Raw genomic sequence first — 23,323 nt, forward strand, 5'->3', positions numbered from 1 at the left:
CTTTGACCTGGGTTTGACCTCAGGGAATAGCAGGTGAAAAGGTCACGGCCCTTGCACCAGTCGCACAGGCAAAGACACGGGCATAAACACGTATGAACATCAGCAAGCAAGCACACATACAAACACATGCATGCACACATAAAAACACACGCGCACACACGCACACGCACACAGGTGTGGTGCTTCTACTGAAGGGCTCTAGGGTTCCCTTTGAAAAGCGATTGAAGACACAAAGCGGCAGCAGAAAGAAGGCGCAAGATGAAAAGCTGGCAGTATAGATTTAGGTTCAGACCTGCCAAAAATACAAGCGATACAATACAATTTGCCAGTGGGTCTATGTCAACAGCACACACACAGCTCCCCTCGGCCTCCTCTCCACCCCCCCTGTCGTTTTCTTTCGCTTTCATTAAGATCTCAGCGCAACAAACTCCCTGACTGCACACGTTCATTTATCATGCCTGCACCTAACATCTGCACACGATCAGCAACTAATAAGTAGAAGCACACAGGCAAACAATCATTCATATGCACAAACACTCAATGAGTGTGTGTGTGTGTGTGTGTGTGTGTGTGTGTGTGTGTGTGTGTGTGTGTGTGTGTGTGTGTGTGTGTGTGTGTGTGTGTGTGTGTGTGTGTGTGTGTGTGTGTGTGTGTGTGTGTGTGTGTGTGTGTGTGAGAGAGAGAGAGAGAGAGAGAGCACCTGCAAGTACCAATAGTGGAAATAGCTCATTTTTTACAAGTACAGCCATAATGATGACTGGGGTGTAGAAAAAAAAAAACTTTCTTCAGCATTTATATTTTCTGTTAAAAAAAAACAAATCATGGATTATATATTCGGTCATACGTAGAGTTAACAGAACAATGTTACATTGGTAATTTTAATGAAACTGTGATTTAATAGCCTCTGATTTGTCTGCATAGGTTTAGAGATTTTGGACTGAGAACTGCTGCACAGACCAAAACAAATTAAGGTTATTAATATTTTCAAAAATGCGAAACACAATCAAACGTACGACTGATGAAACTGTCAGATTTCTTTGAAAATACATTCTATCAAAAATCTGTTGGCAGCGTGTCCTGGAGTGTGCCGCTGTGAGGCAAGATAACACTAAAAAGAGGAAGTGCAGTGTATTTGTGGAGCAGCTAACCTTTTACTGAGAGACTGGCAGCAACATCCACAACACTGCTATACCCAGGTGGTCCCTTGGTATCTGCTGGCAGAAACAAATGTATCTACAAAGGATCTTGACAAATCTGAAGACATTACCCCGGACCTTTCCAGTGCCACGAGTGTCATTTCCAACTTGTCTTATGGCTTTTTAATGCTCTTAGTCAGAAGAGTTAGAGAGGAGGGGGGGGGAAGTGTGCGATCATCTGCTTCTCAATGAATAGCCGGGGGCTATTAAGGACCCCGTTTGACGTAGCCTGACAGGTCTTTTCTTCAACAATGTGTGCGTGCGTGCAAGCGGGCGAGCGCGTGTGTACATGTGCGATTTAGAAATTCATTCAGTGTGCTGATTAAATGACCGGACCCTGTGTGTAGAGCCTGGGGCAACAGGGGGTTGCGAGGAATCACTTAAACATAAAGAACTACATGGTCCCCTCTCTCCTTTCCTCACCTGCTCTCACGCACACAAACACACACTGATCATCTCGTCACACTCGGTTGTGCTTGCTTTTCGAGCAGTATACCCTCCTCCTCCTCCTCCTCCTCCTCCTCCTCCCTTCTTCTCCCCTCTCCTTCTTCCCCCTCCTCCTTCTGTCCCTGGTCACCTTGTGAGGGGCAGCCTGCTCTGTGGCACAGCTGCTGATTATGTCATTATTTCTGGACCATTTTGGTCTCCGTGTGTGTGTGTGTGTGTGTGTGTGTGTGTGTGTGTGTGTGTGTGTGTGCGTGCGTGCGTGCGTGCGTGCGTGCGTGCGTGCGTGCGTGCGTGCGTGCGTGTGTGTGTGTGTGTGTGTGTGAGAGAGACTAATGAAGCGTTGCAAAGGGACGCATGCCAAAATGACCAGGGCGTGCATCAGAGCTGCAGATGTGTCAAAGCAACCCCCCTATTCTCTTATACACACACACACACACACACACACACACACACACACACACACACACTCACACACACTCACACACACACGCGCGCACGCGTACACACACACGGCCAAACTCTCTCTCCTTCAATTTAATCTGCGGTTTATTTTTCCTTTCTTCTTTTGCCATCCCGTTTCCTCGCTGGCCCGTCCACTGCCTCCTTCCGTCCATCCTCCAGACTGCCTCCTTCGCTCCAGCTCCTTGCTCTCCATCCCGCATTGTTTGCCCAGCCACCGACACCCCTCTCTCTCGCTCTCCCTCCCTCCCTCCCTCTGTTCTCCTCCTCTCCAGATGTCCCGTCCTATCTTCCAGACACCCTCTCTCCTTTCTTTCCCTTCTGCCTCCTGCGCTCTCAGCCCCTCAGAACCGAGCTGACTTTCTGACCTCTAGAGGCCCCTGCGACAGCGCTTTATGACCCCCCCCCCACATTTGCGATTGGTTTCTCTCAGCCTATGTTCACTATATAATGCGAGGCAATGAATTTCTAGGTCTCTAAACAAGAGCCAGTCGAGCTGTGATTTTGGGGTTTCCTGCTGTTTGCTGTCATTTAGTGTCCAGATTATCATTTCTATGGCAGCCCGAGCACAACCCCCAATTTAATATAAACAGAGCAGAAGACTTGGCCTGGGTAGAGATGATATCAAGATGATGAGAATTCTCTGTATATGACTCTGAGGGTGGGGGTCCAGACAAGCCAGGGTTGCAATGGAATAGGAGAGCGACCCTGTCCTGTCCTTGACTCCCCAACCGAGGTGCACCTTGAGAAGAGCCCATGTGACGCTAATGCTCCTGCACATGCAGACACAGCAGACAGCTAGATATACACACACGTACGCTCGCGGCAGCCCCTCAAGGCTCCATGTTCTCAAGGCTATCAGTGAGGGTGAGGGTGGCTGATGTTTGCTCAGCTTTGAGGCCCATTTCCCGTCACAGCAGTCTTCTCACCACAGGCGACCACTCAAAGGAGACTTGAGACGTTGGGGGAAAAAAAAAAGTGATTATGGTTGTGAGAATATTAAAAAAAAAAAAAAAAAAAAAGAATAACAAAGACAATTATTTAGCCAAATCTCTGGTATTACTTTTCCTTTTCTTTCATGAGTTGGTTGGACTCTTCAGCCGTGGCACAGTCTTATCAGTGTTCGAGGGGGTTGGGGGACGAGCGTGGTGAACGGTAGGAAGAGAGGGGACATGGGTTGTGTTTGCCTAAAGTGACAGTGTGGACCAAGGGCTTATCAAGGCCTTTGTAGATTATTGATTGGAGCAGATATGTGAGGCACAGGGGTCCATGTGTGAGTGTTGGAGATTCGGAAAGCTCTGGCTTGACTCACAGAAATGTCACGGGCCCATTCAGCTTCAGTTTCAACACGTCTTTTTTAAACTTGAGCTTCACAGTTTGAAGAATTTGAATTCTCCCAAAGTGCAGGGATCTTTAAAAGACACAACGCACACCAGACAAGTGTGTCGGTGGCGTTGTGAAATCTATAACTTCGCTGATTGACATAGATATACACAAATGCAGTGCCTGAGAAGCATGGGAAGTGTTGGTATTCCCAGGCCGGGTTGGGGTTAGGAATTAACCTGACTAGCGGTCGGGGCTTATGTTGTGTCCCCTGCATTTCATCCTTCAAGGCAACAGCTTGCTAGCACGCGCACTCACTTAGACACACACGGCCTTATCTTCCAGGGTCTTGTCTTGTTTGGCTAACACTGAGCAAATAGAAGGTGCAATACATCTCCTGACAGTTCCCAAAAGCAACGGGGAGAAACACGCTGGTCAAACAAACAGCCAACCCTGTGTCACCGAAAGAGAAGAGATTTCTCAGGCTTTACCGAAACGAATGCAAAAAAAAAAAAACACACACAACACGCGCACACACACACACCGTGTGTGTGTGTGTAACAGTAGCCTTTATTTGAGGGCCTGGGCCTCTGGCTACCTTTTTTAAACGTTTGTCTAAGCAGTCTTAAGATGAGGGGCTGCCGCTGGACTGAATAGCTCCCAGCAAGCAGTCCACAGGCTCCTATTGTCCTCCGTCATATTTTATTATCTCATCAAAAAGCAGGAAATCCGATTCCCCCTCTCTGAAAAAGAGCTTATCCTTCTGTCTCAAAGCAACCTGTCACGAGAGAGGGATGGAGAGAATGGGGTAGAGAGTTGTGGGGGAGAGAGGGAAGTCAGGTTTAGAAAAAAAAAAAAAAAAGAAGTGATTAACTGTCTCATTGGTATCAGACCTGCTTTCTTCTTTTCATTTTCTTTTTGTTGTTCTTCATGCACAGTTGGAATTTAGCCAAAGCGTGGTACAGCGCAAAGGTTGGAAAAACGCTGCTTATCTCATTTTCCCCCCTTCCCAATCTTCCTCTTTTCATAATGTGTTACACAGGGTGAGGGCAACAGTAATATCCTATTATTCATCAAAGCTTTTGGGCTTTTGTTGTTTTTTCATGAGCTCCTTACCCCGTTGCACACATTTCTGTTGTGTGTTTCTCATCGTCTTGTTATCCAATGAACAGATTACTGAAATCAGTGATCACAGAAAACTCGCAAAAATAAAAACAACTATATTTGCAATTGTTTACAAAACCCTTTTTTTTTTCTCAAAAGGCAAACCAGTAAATTCAAATTATTTGACACGGAAATGAAGATAAAAAACATCCTTTTTGAAACTTGGCCCAATCACCTCGCTTGTCTTTTCAAGGCCTCACATAAGCAGAACTCCCCATCCCTGTCTTTCTACCGCTCTCCACCCTTCCCTCTCTCCTCCCCTCTTTGTACATCTGTCCTTTAATTTTGGGCTCTGCTGAGAAGTTGTTAAAAAGCCCTATGAAATATGTATGAAGGATTGTGAGCCACGCGATTGGCCCCATTTACTGGACAGCCGAGCGAATGAACGGCCACACTGGATAATCCCCCACAATGCCTCTGGAACAAAGGCCCAACAGCTGACCCTAGAGAGACAACGAGAGAGAGATGAAGAAGGGGGAGTGAAGGGGGGCAGGGGAGAGGAGGGGGGGGGGGGGGGGGGTGGGGATAAACAGTTAAGGCTCATTGCTGGTCAGGGGACAGGTCGCACACAGACACACACACACACAACTCACATGTACTTGCAAAAACAAAGGCTTGTGGGACAGGAATAACTCCCCGTGTTCACTTGCCTTACTCTCTCTCTCCTTAGACTCTTCTCAGCCCCTCCTTCTCTCACCATCTCTCTCTCTCCCCCCCTCCTATTCTCACTCTCTCGCTCTCTCAGTCAAGAGGATCTGAAATACCAATACCCTTTTCTCCTTGACATTGCTTTCTCCTTGCAGTCAGCGTTTTGCTGTCCTTTTATAGTCAAAACGTCAGGAGAAATTCCATGCAGGAATATTCTTAGTAATGCGGCACTCCCTGCATCTAACAGCCAGGGCGCTGCGCTACACCGGCCTGCTGGCCCGGTCTTTCGGGAGAAGTGTACACGCACACACACACACACACGCACACACACACTGATGGTACATTGCGCACACACAGAGTTGCCCTCACATCAGGGTCATTGTGTCAGTATTTCACAAACGACAAACAGCACAAACAATAAATTATATCCCCATCTATCCTACCAAATAGGAATTCAATATTTGGGGAATTGGGTTAGCGCCCCCCCCCCCCACACACCCCTCCCCAACTCCCTCTGTGTTGAACGCCCACATACACACAGTGTACAAGCTCCTTATTCACGAGTCACCTTTTCACTCCAGCAGTGGACAGAGATATGCACACACACACACACACACACCAGACACACAGGCATCTTAGCCTCCATTCATCACCTCAAGGGGGGCGGTGTGGCTCTCCCGCGTGTGTGTGTGTGTGTGTGTGTGTGTGTGTGTGTGTGTGTGTGTGTGTGTGTGTGTGTGTGTGTGTGTGTGTGTGTGTGTGTGTGTGTGTGTGTGTGTGTGTGTGTGTGTGTGTGTTCCAGTGGCCACTAACCTTGCTGTGTCCTGACACTCCTGATGAGTATCTGCAGGACACTGGAAGAGAGGAGTGGAGTGCGCACTGTCAGGCATTTGGGCAAGCTGCTGCCGTGTGTGTGTGTGTGTGTGTGTGTGTGTGTGTGTGTGTGTGTGTGTGTGTGTGTGTGTGTGTGTGTGTGTGTGTGTGTGTGTGTGTGTGTGTGTGTGTGTGTGTGTGTGTGTGGCAATATGTGTTTGTGTGCATGCGCATCGAGGGAGGCGGGCAGGGAGACAGTCAGCATTATCCAAGCAGGTGACCCCTGAAGGCTACGTCGCCCTGGAGCTTCGAGTTGAGGAAAGACACTCAGCCAAACACACCAGAGTGGCTGGTGTGTGTGTGTGTGTGTGTGTGTGTGTGTGTGTGTGTGTGTGTGTGTGTGTGTGTGTGTGTGTGTGTGTGTGTGTGTGTGTGTGTGTGTGTGTGTGTGTGTGTGTGTGTGTGTGTGTGTGTGTGTGTATGTAAAGCGAGCATTATGTAGAGCTCTGTCACAGGATGTGTCATCTCCTTGGCACAAGGAGGTGTGTGTGCTGGTGTGTGTGCTCACGCCTGTATAGGCGCGCTGGTGCGTGTGCGTGTGTGTGTGTGTGTGTGTGTGTGTGTGTGTGTGTGTGTGTGTGTGTGTGTGTGTGTGTGTGTGTGTGTGTGTGTGTGTGTGTGTGTGTGTGTGTGTGTGTGTGTGTGACAGAGTGTTGGCTTGGGGGAAGGTGTCACAGATCTTTGCCAGACTAATCATCTCCATGGTGTCGGTGAGCGCTGCTGTCAGGGACACTAAAGAGGCGGCGTGTCTCCCCGTTCCCAAAGCATTTAGTACTTCCTCTTTCGCCAGCACCTTTCCGCCGCTCCTCGGTCAGCGCCGCTCTCTTGTTTGGTCACAGATTTACAGTGGGACTCATAAACATGTCACGCTCGCCATGCTGTCGGGAGCGAAGCGGGAGGTGTGAGAAACCTGAGAGTTCAAAAGAAGTGGATTTTCTCAGGCTGACACCTCAGTCAGCTTTAACGGAAGTCGATACTTGATAGACAGATTAATTGTTTCAGATCTACTGTGGAAATATGAACACCTGAGGAGTAGACAGTTTTACCGACGATTTCAGCCACGGCACAGTGTTCAGGGGTTTTCGGGGAGCAGGCTTCATCCACGATTTTAGGCATTGCTCAAAACTGAAAGCAAAAATTTAAAATGTATGTATAATAATCAGCACATAATCTAAATAAAATAATTTATTTTAACAGATGCAAAACCCAATTTTGTTCCACATGTAAGAGCAATGTGAAATTAAATGTGTAATTTAATAATAATAGTACGTGGTTCCTTTCACTCTGCAACCATTTATGTCTGAAATGAAGAGAAACCTGAAAACCCCACAATCATAATTAAAATGTTCCTCTTTTCTTCGCCCCACAAAGGTCCCCGACCGCTTCCTGGAGGTGGCTGAAGTCACGCTGAGAGAGTTTTTCAACGCCATCGTGGCTGGAAAGGACGTGGACCCCTCCTGGAAGAAGGCCATTTACAAGGTCATCTGCAAACTGGACAGTGAGGTCCCCGACGTCTTCAAGTCCCCCAATTGTCTCCAAGAGCTTCTACACGAGTAAATCTCTCCTCCTCCTCGCTCACTGCTTTGCGCTTTTCTTTGTTTTCTCTGAAGTCATAGAATTTCAAAAAAGATATTCTTTTTTTTTGTTTTGTTTTAATTTTTTTTTCCCCCTCCAACTTTACTTTCTTTTTTTTTTTTTTATTATTATTTTTAAATGTATGAAAGTTATGGAGTAGCATTCCCAATTTGAAGCCTCTGTGGCGGTTCCTAAAAAGACCTAGCTATTGTGTTGTTGTTCCTATATTATGATGGTTATTCTATGTTTTGTTTTTCTATTATTCTGAACTGAAGAGACTCTAATCTTACTGGGTGTTTTTTTTTTTTTTGTTTTTTTTTTTTTTGGACCGTGTGAACCTTCGTCGGGTTTGGCCTGCTTTTCTGATCAACACTAACTGAAGTCCTCTGTGTGCGGAAGGAGTCCTCAAGTGTCCATTTACACTACTAAGAACATAGGCAGACTATCGCGGCACCCACGGGTCCCCTTCCCATCCAGAGGGTACCCAAATGAACTGTCCCTGCTCAAGTGGGTGCCCCACAGACTTGATGTCCCTGCAGACACACGCACACACACACACACACACATAAGGCCTAGTGAGGTTACTGACTGAACTAAAACTGAATTGGAGGTACTGGTCGGCACTACTCTGTGGGAATTGGACCAGTTTCAAATAGCTACTGAGCTCTACCATTTTTTTTTTTTTTTTGAAGTGTGTTTTCCCTGCAAGTGGGGCATTGTGTTCATTGGGTGTACATTATTATTTTCGATTACTCTTCTTATTGTTGTTATCCATTACTTTATTTGTCATTACTGCTTGCTGAAGTACTGCTTGGCACTTCAAGATCTGTTTGTCCCTTGATGCTGAGAAAAAAAACAAAAACAAAATGAAAATAAATTATTGCTATTAATATTATTCCAAAAGATTTTAGATTCTCATATTTTATCCCAATTCCCCCACTTTTCCTCTCTGCTATCGTCGTCGAGTTTGACCATTATTGAAGAAAACGTTGATTGGGGGGGGGGGGGGGGTGTTGTTTTTTGTGACGGTTGGGGCAACTTTGCTGGATTTGGAATTTCTGTTTACCTCAAGTGACAAGCTCACCCAACACAAGATTGTACCAGAGATGATGAGGGGGAAATAGGCTGCGAAGACAAAGTCAAACTGCAGATATATACACTATTAAGACAAAGTGTTTATTTTAGTTTTGTGATAGCTGTTTTTCAAACAGTTGGATTTCCACTGCTGCTCCACCTTTGATGACTAACCGCTTCCTCTAAAAGAGCATCAGCTTATCTATCAGCACCATATATTTTTCCTCCTTTAGACAACATTTATTGGGGGTTTTTTTGGGGGTTTTTTGGCTTCTGTTTAACGAAGTCACTCTGCGTATGGCTTTCAACTCTGGCGAGCTGATACATGGTGTAAATGGCATTATGAATAAACCACAATAATATTTGATACTTGAACATAAAGATGACTGGATACATATGAAGAGAAACGCCACACAGAGTGAGTCAACTTTAAACGAAACGTTCATTAATTCAGCTCCAAGAGTAACACACACACACACCCACGCACGCACGCACGCACGCACGCACGCACGCACGCACGCACGCACGCACACACACACACACACACACACACACACACACACACACACACACACACACACACACACACACACACACACACACACACACACACACACACACACACACACACACGCATCTCCTTCCCTCCATGTTCACCTGACTGTGAGTGAGCGAGCTCCTCTCTCAATGCAACAATACGAGGTCGGAGGTGAGCACTCACCCCAGGGGTAGATGGAGGAGCTCTCAGCACTACAAAGAGCAGGGACAAAGGCACAGAGCGAGAGAAACATGCACCTGAAGCCCTCCGCTCAGTCCCGCCGTCCCACACTGGCAGCTTTTGAGACCCAAAGTGTGAATCTGTCGAAGCCACTGTGCCCAGATTGTTAAATGGCATTCCTTTCACTTTTTCCTGAGATTCTAATCCCAGATTTTTCCACATGAGCTGTACATCCAGTGTGTGTGTGTGTGTGTGTGTATGTGCGTGTGTGTGTTGCTTTTTAAAACGTTTTTTGTTTTTTAATCATAATTACTTTCATCCACCCTCTCAGGCTTTTAAGACTTTTAACAGGCAGTTAGTATGAGTTGCCCTTTTAGATGAGGTAAGTTTGAAGCACTGAGTGGACTCCTGTACCCTCGGTGGTGCGTGCGAGCCTCGCTGTTGATCTCACCTTGGCGACATTAGCTTAGCGTGTCACAAAAGATCAAAGGGGCCAGGTTGCTTAACCTGCTGACTCGTCTGAGCGAGACAAAGCGCCTGACAAAAGGAGGCAGAGAAAGACGGAGAGCTACTCCCTTCATTATGTCCCCCCCCCCCCCCCCCCCCCCTTCCACCCGGACAGTGTTCTTCTTCTTCTTAAGATCCGGCGAATCGCACACACATTTCTCACCGTGCGGTGGGCTAGGCCCGGCATGTCTCAGAGTCTCAAAGCAACAGCCAAGGGCTCTAAAGCGCCACAGACAAAGGTGAAAGGAAAGGACACTTTTATCTGATGCACAGATTATTATCGCTCCCCGCCCTCTTTCTTCCTGCGACTCCACCCTACAGTTAAAGAATCCCTGCACCGAAAAAGATTCATTCAGGATGATGAGGACTCATGTGCAGGAAGAAAAAAAAAAAAAGAGACCGAGATACCATGTTTAAAATATTTTTGTCAAGTTTTTCTTCTTTTTTTTTTTTTTGAGCTTGTTTGATTTTTAGGATTATTGAAATACATATATAGCCTTTTTTATTAATTGTAAAATAAAGCTCTATGGGAAAAAATATATACAGTTGTGAAAGTTCTTGGAAAGGCACTGTTAGAAACTGTTTCATAAAACAAATCTCGAGGGTATTTTTAGTGACGATTTTGTTAAAGATCTGTACTCTCGATAAGTGACTTGTTCGTAGATTAGGAGCAATAGTGGTAGTTTTTTTTTTTTTTTTTCAGCAGATTTTGTGAGCAGTTTTCATTTTCATTTCTTTACATTTTTGTACCGTGCTGAATGGATGTCTTCTTGAGAGCAGAAAAAAACTATACTTGGGATTTTCAGAGAATGGCATATTGTTGTTGCTACCATAAATGCTGTCAGGATGAAACACAGAATCGATGTACAGTTCCCTCAGAATGCGAGAGAAGGGTGGGTAAAAAGATAAAATAAAAAGGAACGTGACCCACTCCCCAATGGGACCCTTCCAAAAGCCAGTGGAGGAGAGTTGTTATATTTTCTCCCCCGCCATGCCTTTAACGTTGCATGTTTCCAATCGGCAGTGCCCTTGAAGTTGCACCAGCATCCATTTTTATTTTTATTTTTTTATTTTATTTTTGCGACAGAGCGACACATTAGCCTAGCGGTGGGGTAATGGTGATGTCATAGAGTGGCCCATTGGCAATCTGTGGACACTGTCTCTTCCAAAAATGAGGGCAGACCAACGCCAACGTAGCTCTCGATCTGTGAGACGGGATGGGGACTCATTGTCATCAGAGGACTCTTGCCATGGAAGGGGAACATGATGTACAGCGACAGTTAAAAAAAAAAAAAAAAAAAAGAGTCTGCAGAGAGAAAAAAAAAAAGACAAGTTTGTACTTTTTTTAATTTTAAACTGGGTTTAATGACTGGAAATTGTTTGGACTTTTGCGGAATTTGTGTCTGCTTTGCTCAGTGTGTGTGTGTGTGTGTGTGTGTGTGTGTGTGTGTGTGTGTGTGTGTGTGTGTGTGTGTGTGTGTGTGTGTGTGTGTGTGTGTGTGTGTGTGTGTGTGTGTGTGTGTGTGTGTGTGTGTGTGTGTGAGAGAAAAGACCGATTATGAGAACCTGTGAACCAGCGAGTGACACAATTCTCAACACTGTGGCCCCTCCCCCACCCCTGGGAGTACCATCCTGACATGTAAATGATTCTCATTAAGCGTTGGCAACATGTGTTTGGTGTGTGCGTGTGTGTTGCGATAATTTCCTCTGATCTGTTTTCTGACCTGTTTGAAAGAGGTTTTTGTTTCTCGATGCTTTCAGTAGTAATTCCTTTTTTATTATTATTATTGTTATTATTATTATTATTATTATTATTATTATTATTATTGCTCCTCTTTTATTGTAAATATCAATGACGTGGACTTACAGTGGTAAATACTGCCTTTGTATAACTTAGCAATATGTTATGTAAATAGTGTTTTGTTGATGCTTTTTGTATGACATTATTATTCAATTCTAGTGCAGTAATTCCAACTGACCAGCCATGTTTCGAATACAGTCTGAATAGATACACAGGTTGCTGAAGTAAATCTCACGACATGGCTGCTTTTCTTTTCTGTTATTGGTGTCTATTTGTCTTGCAAATTTTGTGTAATTTATTGGTTTAATTTATCCTAATTTATTTGATGTCGTTTCATTTTGTTTTTCAAAACAGAGAAGGCTGTACTGCATTTGAATAAGTAGACCCAACTTAAAAGATTTCATCCTCATCTACTTAAAAGAGAATCTTTTTTTTTTTTTTGAATTAGTGATCTTGCACACTCGTTTGACAGAAATTATGAAGGGATATCTCGGCAGCTAAATGAAACCGGACAGTTTGGGGGACAAAAATAAATAAATCTGTTGTGTTTGAGAGGGCAGAGGGTGGACTAGAAAGCTGAAACTAGTTTGAATCAGTTTTATATTTTTCTCTTGAGATTCCCTCCCTCCCTGTATTGCTTTGGTCCAACCCCGAAACAACCAGTAGACAAATTGCCTTTCGTGCCTTCACCCTCTATGAACTGAATGTATGTGCAGTATATATGCAAGCTTGTGCAAAATGAATAAAAAATTAAAAAAATAAAAATGAAACAGAGAGTGGACAATGTTGGTTGCTTGTGGTTTATTTTGATCACTTTGGCGAAAGTGTGTGTGTGCAGGTGTGTGTGAGTACAGTATCATCTTGATATTTCCTGTATTTCCTAATACAGGTAGGAGATATATTTCCCTACTTATAGTAGGATACTGCTCACATTCTGAGCATCACTTACTACACCATATGCATTAACTGTTCTGTTTGTAGAACTCAGCGGTGGCTTCGCTCTCTGAGTGATTCAATGCACTAATGAGGGATTTGGCTGAAAAGCGCCGTCCTCTCATCCCGGTTTCTCTGCGGGCTCGGGAGACGACTGCAGAAGCCGCCTCATCAGGCTAAATCCACCAGTGTAGCTGCTGAGGGACGCGAACATCGACGCACACGATAAAATGATCGTGATAAAGATAAAGAAAAATAAAGATTTCCTCTAATGGGGCTGAAGTGGATGGATTTAGCAAATCAAAACAAGTTTTCAGATTTAAAAAAAAAAACAACAAAGTAATATTTTTACAGACAAATAGAATATATTAATTCTGCAAGTCTTGTTTAACCGAGAGTCCAAAATGTAACAGCATCTCATATCTAACACACACGATAAAGATCTGATAAAATAGATCAAGCCCATTTTTTTTTTTTTCATTTAGTCATCAAGGTACAATGATTAATTAGACTATTCAACTTCTAATGTAACAAAAACTCATTATTTTACGGGCATAAAATTCTAATATAACTCTAACATGTGATGCTCTTTGAAAGTCAAATCCACAGCTGCCCACAAATAGTTTTATAATTTTGTTTTGAATGAAGAACCTGTTTGACATATTCTCGTACTTCACATATCCATATGGTTATTCTATCTGAAGGTGAGCTTGGGATTCATTTACAAAAAAAAAACAACTCAAGACTATTTTCAAAGGGTACGGTGTGTTCTCTCTGCGTCATTTTGCCGTTTTCTCATCGTGACCCCTCTTGTACTTTCCTCTACGCCTGCCCGTTAGTCCATTTCTTTTCTTCCTTTTGTTCTTGCCTGACTGCTTTTCACTCTTTTTGCTTTGATGCTCATTTTTGGAGTTGCTTCTTTTGTGTCTTTCTTGCTTGCTTGCTTTTATTCCTCTTTTCTCCCCCACTCTCCCCGCGTTGCTTTTCCCTCTCGTCCTCTGCCTGCCTCCCTCCACTCGCCTTAACCGGAGGCTACAGCTCCTTAGGTTGGGCTGAGACAGCATCTTTGTACAACACCGACCGTCTGCTCTGTAATCAAATACCATCTGTCGCTACATCTGAAGACTCACTCTCTCGCTTCCTCCATCTCGCACACACACACACCCGTGCACAAGCACACGCACACACACACCACATCTGTGCTTCCTACTCTCAAGCAGTGTGTGTGTGTGTGTGTGTGTGTGTGTGTGTGTGTGTGTGTGTGTGTGTGTGTGTGTGTGTGTGTGTGTGTGTGTGTGTGTGTGTGTGTGTGTGTGTGTGTGTGTGTGTGTGTGTGTGTGTGCACTTTTCATGTACAACGACCCGTGTACTCACAATCATTCCACCTGATTCATTCTTGGCCTGCGGGGAGGAAGCCACCGGAGTCACTTTCACCACTTCCTGTTTTTTTCCACCTCTCCCACTGAGGGTTCAGAGGTCATTGTCTTCAGGTATCCATGTTTGTTCTGTGTGTCAGCAAGACCTTGGCTGCTGTATCACAGTGGAGATAGTGGACTTTAGCTCCTCAGTCTTAGATCAACGGCCCACTATCTCAAAGGCTGCCAGCCTTTCCCAATGTTTGCCCAATGTTTGTCCCTGCTCCGGCACACAAAACGTTGACATGGTCCCCAAGGTCCCTCTCCAATCCCCTCCTCCCTTCACTTGTTATCACACGCTCTCAGGTTCAAGAACATTTTCCAATTAAAGCGTGTTTTGTTTTTTGTTTTTTTTTGGTGAGGAGAAGATTTGCTTCGAGCTTTTATCAAACCGGTAGTTTACAATTGGATTCCACAGCTTGTCCACAATGGGGGGTTTACAGCACACTAACCCAAGAACATTAAAAAAAAAAAAAAGTTGTTTTTTGTTGTTGAATACCACCACACAAAAGCTGATGTAACTCTTCGTGTAGGGGAACCTTTGTGACGAAGAAAACATAAGGACCTCATTTCGATTTCTTCTCTGTGCAATCCACCTACCAACAACTAAAATGAGCTGTCCACCGTTTAAACTGTTGACACCTACACCTCCTGCAAAACGACTGTGGGCTTGAAACTAAAACCGTGGAGTGAATTTTTTTCATATGGAGGGTCGAATCTGTAGATAGCAATGCTGTTATTTGCTGAATCTACAATTAAACGCCTCAAACAAATCGGTTTGGGCTTAATCTGAAATTGTGAAACACATTTCCACAGTGCACAGATTTATGGATTCATTCTGCATGTGTTGGTCATTTAAACACTGGATTTCCTCTGCTGTGGGTCGAGCAACACTCTGGTGTGCTTCAGAGCCACTGGCACAGTGGGGGATTAACTCTGGATTGCCCACATTTGGCATCACTAATGGGGACCCCTAGTGGTCAGAATGTGCAGGTCACGCTCATTGTGAGTCATTTTGAATATGTCTCTCATCCTGCACTTTTTGTTTTTGTGCACTTCTGCTCGTTCTTCACCCACTCTTTATCCACCGCCCTGTCTTTTTTTTTTTTGTCTCCTTCTCTCACGTGTGTGTGTGTGTGTGTGTACATTTGTTTTGTGTAATTGGAAGATTCCAGTTGGACAGATCATTGTGCCCTCTTTTTCCACCCAGCCTCTTTCCCTCTCTCCCTGGAAGGCTCCAACGCAACTGGAGCCTCGGAGGCTCAAGAGAGGAGCCTGGGAAAGAAGGAACAAAGGGCCGTCCGTCTGCAGCCATCGCCACTTTGCACCTCCTCTCCTCTCTCCCCCTCTGTTCTCTCCTCCCTTGGTTCCACTCGCTTCCCTCTCCCCCACTGGCCAGCGCCCCAAATTAAGACTTCAGACAAGAAAATGGGCTCACTAAAAAAAAAAAAAAAAAGTGGGGGAGAAGCTCGGAAAAGAGAGAGAGAAGGAAGGCCACAACAAGCCAAGAGGAGCAGAGTGACAAAGCCTCTGTTGTTGGATGGCAGGGCCCCTCTGTCGCTCCGCGAGGAACTGTCACTGTGTCAACTTGGATCCCTTGTTGCGAGGAACACAAACCATACAGAACGCACACACAAAACATACAGCCACAGAAAGAGGCATGCTGTGGGGGGGGGGGGGGACGACACACCACCTTCACAAAAAACAGTACACCACGTAAACTCAGATACATGCCATGCCCATATGATGCTCTAAATTAGTGTCGACAGTCCAGGTGAGGGGAGAGCAGCTGTGAGTCCCAACAGCACACCTTCCTTTTTACTGCCAAGAAATGTCAGCTGGGACAAAGTGAGTAGGGAGGCACTGCCCTCACAAGTGAATGAAAGTGGTGGATGGATTGTGAGCGTGTGCACATGTGAGAACATGTGCTGAAGGCAGACAATGGAAAAATGATATATAAATGATATCAGGACACCTGTCGAGGCGTTTAAGGTGCAGTGGGGGCCCCAAAGGCAAACACCTGTTCAAGGTGCTGTGAAGTGCACACACACACACACACACACACACGCACGCATGCATACACACACACACACACACACACACACACACACACACACACACACACACACACACACACACACACACACACACACACACACACACACACACACACACACACACACACACACACACACATTCACACACACAAAATGACTTTCCAGAAGACCACATAATGGTTAAAGTAAATAAATTTCATGTGACATGTTTAGTCCAAAAGTGTGATTTCATTCACCTAATGAGAAGAGGTTACAGAATATATGTGTATGTGGGGAGAGAGAGAGAGAGAGAGAGAGAGAGAGAGAGAGAGAGAGAGAGAGAAAAGCAGACTGGCTTTGCCCTGAGTGCCATCTGTCTTGGACCCACTAGACCCAGTTAAGACTGGAGGAAGCCAAACCAGTTCAGTTGTTCTGTCTCTACTGTGAATTCGTACACACACACACACACACACACCACCACACACACACACACACACACACACACACACACACACACACACACACACACACACACACACACACACACACACACACACACACACACACACACACACACACACACACACACACACACACACACACATTCACACACACAAAATGACTTTCCAGAAGACCACATAATGGTTAAAGTAAATAAATTTCATGTGACATGTTTAGTCCAAAAGTGTGATTTCATTCACCTAATGAGAAGAGGTTACAGAATATATGTGTATGTGGGGGAGAGAGAGAGAGAGAGAGAGAGAGAGAGAGAGAGAGAGAGAGAGAAAAGCAGACTGGCTTTGCCCTGAGTGCCATCTGTCTTGGACCCACTAGACCCAGTTAAGACTGGAGGAAGCCAAACCAGTTCAGTTGTTCTGTCTCTACTGTGAATTCGTACACACACACACACACACACACCACCCACACACACACACACACACACACACACACACACACACACACACACACACACACACACACACACACACACACACACACACACACACACACACACACACACACACACACACACCTCTTTTAATAGCCATTATTGGCATCCTTTGCCACTTCCAGATCCCTGAATCAGAAATCACAGAGGCCCATTATATTTCCTTTTGACCCATTTGGCAAGATGATGGGAGCATCGAGTGCTGGATTAAATGGAAAGCAGTTTATAATCCAGTAATTCTAATGTTTTAATTACTTAGATGAACAGGAGGTGTTTGAGCAAAGGCTAATCTCTGAGACATAAGGGGGAAGCGAGGGAGAGGGAGGAAAAGGGAGAGAGAGGAATAGACAGACAGTAAGAGATTTGTCATTTTCTTTGTATCACAGATACAGGATTGCTTGTGGAATATTAGCTGCGCATTAAAGTTTATCACCTGTTATCGACGCAGATTAAAAGATTCACAGACTTCAGGAGTCACGTTAATAAGGTGAGGCCCACAGAGTCAAGGTGAGAAGCCGTTACCAAGCTGAAATGTCACTATATATCATCACCTGGTTAACTATTACGCATATTGTTTTGCTCATAAATCCCCTCATCTACTGCTTTGTTGGCGGGGTGGATGAAAAACACAAAAAGTGATGTATCACTAGAGGTTTTTATTTGAGATCTGCTGTATCTTGAGTGGCATCCATAGCTGTAACTGATCCTGCAATTGTCTTTGATAACCACCCCTCCTGTCAATCATGCATCAGGACAAAGGCCGCTAAAGCAAGGCTGATGACCTCATGCCTGGGGTCTGCTCCATACCGAAGGGGTCTTAACACTGTTCAACGTGCCTTTTGTGTCTGGAGCCGTTTTTCAGACGCTGCTGAGTACTGAGAATCGCCTCGTTGGGATCTCTCGGGGTTCGGGATGCATACACGTACACACACACGAATGTGCCAGCACACATCCTCTTGATCCATGGGCTGGAGCGTTGAGCCAGGAGTGAGCCTTAAGACAAGGAGTGACAACCGGGACAGCTGCAGGGGTTGGAAGCCAGTCTTAGCCTCATGCCCCCTCCTCCCTAAACCACTCTGCTCCATCACCACCACCACCACCATCACAACAGCGGCATCCAGCCAGCCAAACAAGCCATTGTTTCTGGCCAGGGCCTGTGGTATTTCATTTGTCATGAAATGGATATGGACACGGGATGACCATGAGTCTCTTTTTCCAAAAAAGACACTGCTACCGCTACTGCTGCTGCTATGACTGCTGAGCCCAGATTACAAACTCTCCTCATCCTTAACCTTCTCGTGCAGCTTGCCCCAAGCACCCTCCTCTGAACTATTAATAAACCTGCTTTTTCCAAGGTAGAAAGGTAGGGAGGGGGCGGTCCAAAGGGTATTGTTTTCCAAAGGGGTGTAAGAAGAAAGAAAAAGAGAAAGAGTGAGAGCGTGGGAGGGAGGGAGGTTAGCTTACGTACCAATCCATTTTTGTCATCCTCTATGATCTTCACTTTCTCAGGTTTCTCAGTGGACATCAGACAGGTTAGGCTCGTGATCAGGTAGGTCATCAAAGTACTGCTCAGCTGTTGTCAATCTTCTCAATGAGTTTAGTCCGATGGGTCCAATGACAGAGTAGCTATAGCAGCTACAGGATAATTGGCCAACCTTTGCACGTTCACATAGCTGCTGGATGCTAAGCTGCTCACACATGCCACGTATCTGAGAAACTTTCATCACGCAGTAGGAACCACGAAGTGAAATGTGACAGCCATGTTTCTCTCTGCATTTATTAAAATAGCAAAGATGCTAAGAAGTCCATCGCCCTTACAAGCCCTTCACCTGTAAGTCCAAGTTCAAAAGAGTTCATGGACATAAAAACAATACCCCTCTAACTCCGTCAAGGGCATTACTTGGCATAACAATAGGACCATATCCCCCTTCATATTTTCCTTTCCTCCCCTCCCTCCTAATTCTTCAGCCCCTCCATCAAAGAGCATTCCAGTTCCAGAGCCCCCCTAAGCCCTTCACTCTGGGCCCGTCCATGTCACATGGTAGGCAGACAGTCATCTTTAAGAATTGATTCACTCTGGTATCCAAAGCCGAGGGAGCCTGACTGCCAAGAACCCAGCATAGGCGCCACTCATGGGGTCCAGGTACACAACAGCTGCTCCCCAACAATAAAGGCAAAAATGGGAGGCACTCGGGGGGAAGATGCAGCCATAACCTCTCTCTCAAGCCTGAACTGGTCACCTTGAGCCAGTTGTTGCATGCCTGCCTTCAGAGACGACGAAGGCTAGGGTCCAACTTCGAGATGAGGAGAGTGGAAAGGGGTGGCTACTGAAAGATCCCTATAATTCACAAGAGAGAAGCTCAGGGCAATAGAGGGGAGGAGGAAATGTTTTTTTTATTCTTTCCTTGGACGAAGCTCAGGGTGACAGCTGTGCTCCCAAGATTGTGCAGAGTGACACATGGAAGACCATAAATAAGACAATGGCATGTTGTTTTCTTCTGAGGCACATTGTCGAGCCCAGAGGTCAAGTGAAGGAGATGTAAGCTCATTCCAGAAACCTCGCAAACATAAATGCCATGCAGAAGTAACCCCACAAATATCGTGACACTACAGACAGATCACAAATCATGCAGGAGGAGACAGGAGAGATATTACCTCACCTGAAGTGTTTCCATAAACTCTAGTGTGCAAAAGCCTTGGGAAGTGGCAACACTCTTCAGGCAGGTCCTGACCTACACATACACTGATTTATGGTCATACAATCGAGCACATCATCCATCATGAATAAGGAAGATTAAATGAATAGACTGAGGCTGCGGATAGAGCGATTCTGCCCTGCAACATTATTTGTAGTGCTGCCGTGTTACTTAGAAATCAAGACACAAATGCCGAGACGATATGAGAAATATAAAACACATGCTTCAAGTAACGAATTTCCAAGGAAATGGGAAAAACGACAAGGGAATTTAGAGAAAGTGAAAGACAACGGCAGAAGGAGAGGCACACGAGGATAGAGGGGAATTCATGTTTAAATGGAAAGGCAGAAGAGGAAGAGCAAGAGCAATGGAGAGCTGGATAGGGGTGGGGAATTTACCAAAGCAGCTCGGGAGGGCCCTCATTACGATATTAAACAAGATTTAATAAGTGAGAGTGATTTGATGAGGTGATTATCCTGGCCCATTAATCAAGCAGGCTTCTAGCCTCGCAGTAATATGGCCCATCTTTCTGCCTATACCAAAGCCTCTTTAGACGCTGAGCTCCTTACTGCACTAACGCCGCTTCAGAAACAACACCAGGCGGAAAAAAAAAAAAAGGCATATTACGTCTCGTCTCTCAGGCCTCAGGGTATTTTCGAGGCTCACTCATCCCTCCACCTCCCCATCCGCTCTTTTGGTGCATCTGATAAATTGAACTCCTTAACATCTGGGTCAGAAAGTAAAGTCTTATCAGAGGCCGCTAAGAGTGATAACTGGCAATGATAACGAAAAAGCATCTGATGGCTTTAAGGCTTTTGGTTTGAGAACAGAAAGAAGTTGTGCAGACTCCGCCGGATGGTTGCGTTTTGTAGAGAGTTAGGGATTGCATGTGTTTGAGTGTGCGTGGACGGGCTGATTCATAGAACACTTCTTAGGGAAAAAAAGTTGCATCTGAACATGTGAGAGTGGGCAGTCCACGGTTTATGCAAAATCTGAGCTGAAAAAAAAAATCAAGGTGTCCATTTGTACCAGAACTCTCGTCAGAAAGCATTTTTGTGCTGTGAACCATCAATAAGCAAATCAACTATTATGTACGAAACAGAATAAAGAAGTGTACTTTTAACATTTGGGAAGCTTAAATTAGTAAACGTTGTTAATGCTGCTGTAGGGGACGTCCGTCTGTGCATCTCATGTAAGTACTGCCTTTCAAATTGTGATTGCTACTGACTGTAATCCCTCGGCTACTGATTGACTGTCATTAAGACGAAATTGAACATATTTTAGAAACTCCAACTTCGCCATGAAAAGTCATTCCTCAGCTTATTTAGGAGAATCAGTATTCCACCTTCCCCAGGCTGGGCTGCAGCGGTTTACAATACAGCTGCATGTGAAAATCAACATGCCCCGATGTGCTGTGAACTTTAAGGGAGACTCACCAACAACAACAGAACAACAGTGGGATATCACACAGCCTATCTCCAGGGCAAAGGCAGGCACTACCTGAATCCCCACATATTTGTTGGAGATATATTTCATATATTTATAAGGTAAGTAATGACAGAGCAAGGGTAAATATACCCCCAAGAATGGGAGAGAATAGGCATTACAAAGACAGCTAACCACCCAAAACATTTTAAAAGCTCAAGTGGAAGAAGATTACCTTAAAGCAGGCGTGGGACAGAGCTTTTTCTGGAAACTGCCTGAGAGTATTAATACAATAAGCACAGAAAATATAATACAAGAATGTTTTTATCAACATAATCCAGAGAGATGAGGCCGAACCAACCTGGAATATAATCCTAAGGAGAAGGTCCCCTGGTTATCTGTCATCAGGGACACGCGCCCGCACACACTTATGGAAACACACTCGCGCATGTCCTCTGTCCACGTCTCGCCACTGCTTCAAATAATCGACTTATAATCTTCAAGAGGATGTTGTCCCTTAAGTCTCAGCTTCACTGTAATGTCGTCAACGGCAACGAGGGTCAAGAGGTCAACAGCTGGGTTAAGCTATCAATGTTAATATTTACATTAAAATAATACCTTGAACATGATACTGGATGATTATTTGTGGAATGGAAAGGGTATTTGGTGTTCCTGCATTTGATTAGAGGCGACTTTAAATTCTGCTTCTTTTGTCTGGTGGTTTGGACAGTCGTGACGCCACTGTGAAATAGTGACATTAACTTTACATACTCATCATAACCTTCGTGATGATTTTAAGATTCCCTCCCAATGTTGAATTATACCTGCAGACTGACCCAACTTTGTTTCTGAATGTTGCCGAGTGTGAACACTTTAGAGAAAGCACTCTGAATGGCCTTCCTGCACAAAATGTCCTTTTAAATACGTTTGCCACACCTTTGTGATAAAACATTTAGCAAATACGTATAACTCACCGAGGATTACCTCGGGGAAAGAAGTCGGCGCTTAGTTGAAGGACAGATGTTGCATGAATTTGGTGGCTGACACTCGCAGGGCTGTAAGACAATGTCGCCTTGGCGAGTAACTTTCTCTCTCTCGCTCTTTCACACTCCCTTCTGTATCCTCTCTCTCCCTCTCTCCTGTATCTAAGCAGCGTAATTTGAGTAAATGACAGGGGAACATCTGCTGTGCATAAGAGAGAGGCCAACACTTTAACATGCAGATGTCTCTCTCCATCTGCATTAATTCAATAATTACCGCAATGGAGGGAGGGGAAAAAAATCTTTTTTTATAGCTTAAGACAATGTTATCTGTGCCAGTTGGTATGGGGAGGGCAAATGGGAGGAGGGTGGGTGGGGGCTGTGCGAGTGTGTGTGTGTGTGTGTGTATGTGTGTGTGTGCTGCTGGAGGTTTGTGAGAGGAGGGGTAGATTATTACACCATTTAGCCAGAGCAAGCTGTCACATTGCAGAGAATCTCTCTAATTCCATTGTGCCCTTGGTGAGTCAGTGACAGACTCCAAGTGACTGATGATGCCTCAACGCCACCACTTGGCCACTGGACAACCAACCTGCCTCACTGTGTGTGTGTGTGTATGTGTGTGTGTGTGTTGAATGACTGACCTGTGCAAAGGCATGTCAGGATACGCTTGAGTGGCGCCTCGTACCCGTTAGAGATCGTGTTTTGGGGTTTTGCTCCAAGAGTTTTGTTTCTCATCAGACCAGACACTCTTGTTCCTAATGCTCCCAGAGTCCGGCCAAGGTCTGGCAAGCTGTGAGAACATTTTCACTCTCGTCGCTTCTCATTTTTTGATTAAAAAGAAAAAAAGGAAAACCCAGTGATTCATTCATTTCATTGCAAAACTGTTATTTTAATATGGTTACACCATTACTGGGAGCACTATATTATTTTTTAAAACAAGATTTTCTGGATGTATTCCTTTCCAAATCTTTGCTCCACAATCTGCAAAGGTTTATCTTATGATGACTTGTCCTTTTTTTTCACGTGAATTGTTCAACTCATACACGATCAAACCATGCAAACTTCCAACGGTGTAAAATCCGATGAATTCATAGACTAATTTTC

General features: G+C 44.9%; 1 protein-coding gene across 1 annotated transcript in view; it reads left to right on the plus strand.

Annotated features, from left to right (window-relative positions):
* Positions 1 to 7,667, plus strand: part of prox1a (prospero homeobox 1a) — a gene marked incomplete at both ends in the record, with an annotated part of 24,580 nt that extends 16,913 nt beyond the window's left edge. The window contains one exon of the mRNA XM_080514506.1: positions 7,482 to 7,667. Coding sequence (XP_080370632.1) covers positions 7,482 to 7,667 — 186 coding nt within the window. The remainder of the gene's footprint in view (positions 1 to 7,481) is intronic.
* Positions 7,668 to 23,323: the final 15,656 nt, after the last annotated feature.

The sequence above is a fragment of the Blennius ocellaris genome (assembly GCF_963422515.1).
Source record: "Blennius ocellaris genome assembly, chromosome: 18".
In the NCBI taxonomy this organism is placed as follows: domain Eukaryota; kingdom Metazoa; phylum Chordata; class Actinopteri; order Blenniiformes; family Blenniidae; genus Blennius; species Blennius ocellaris.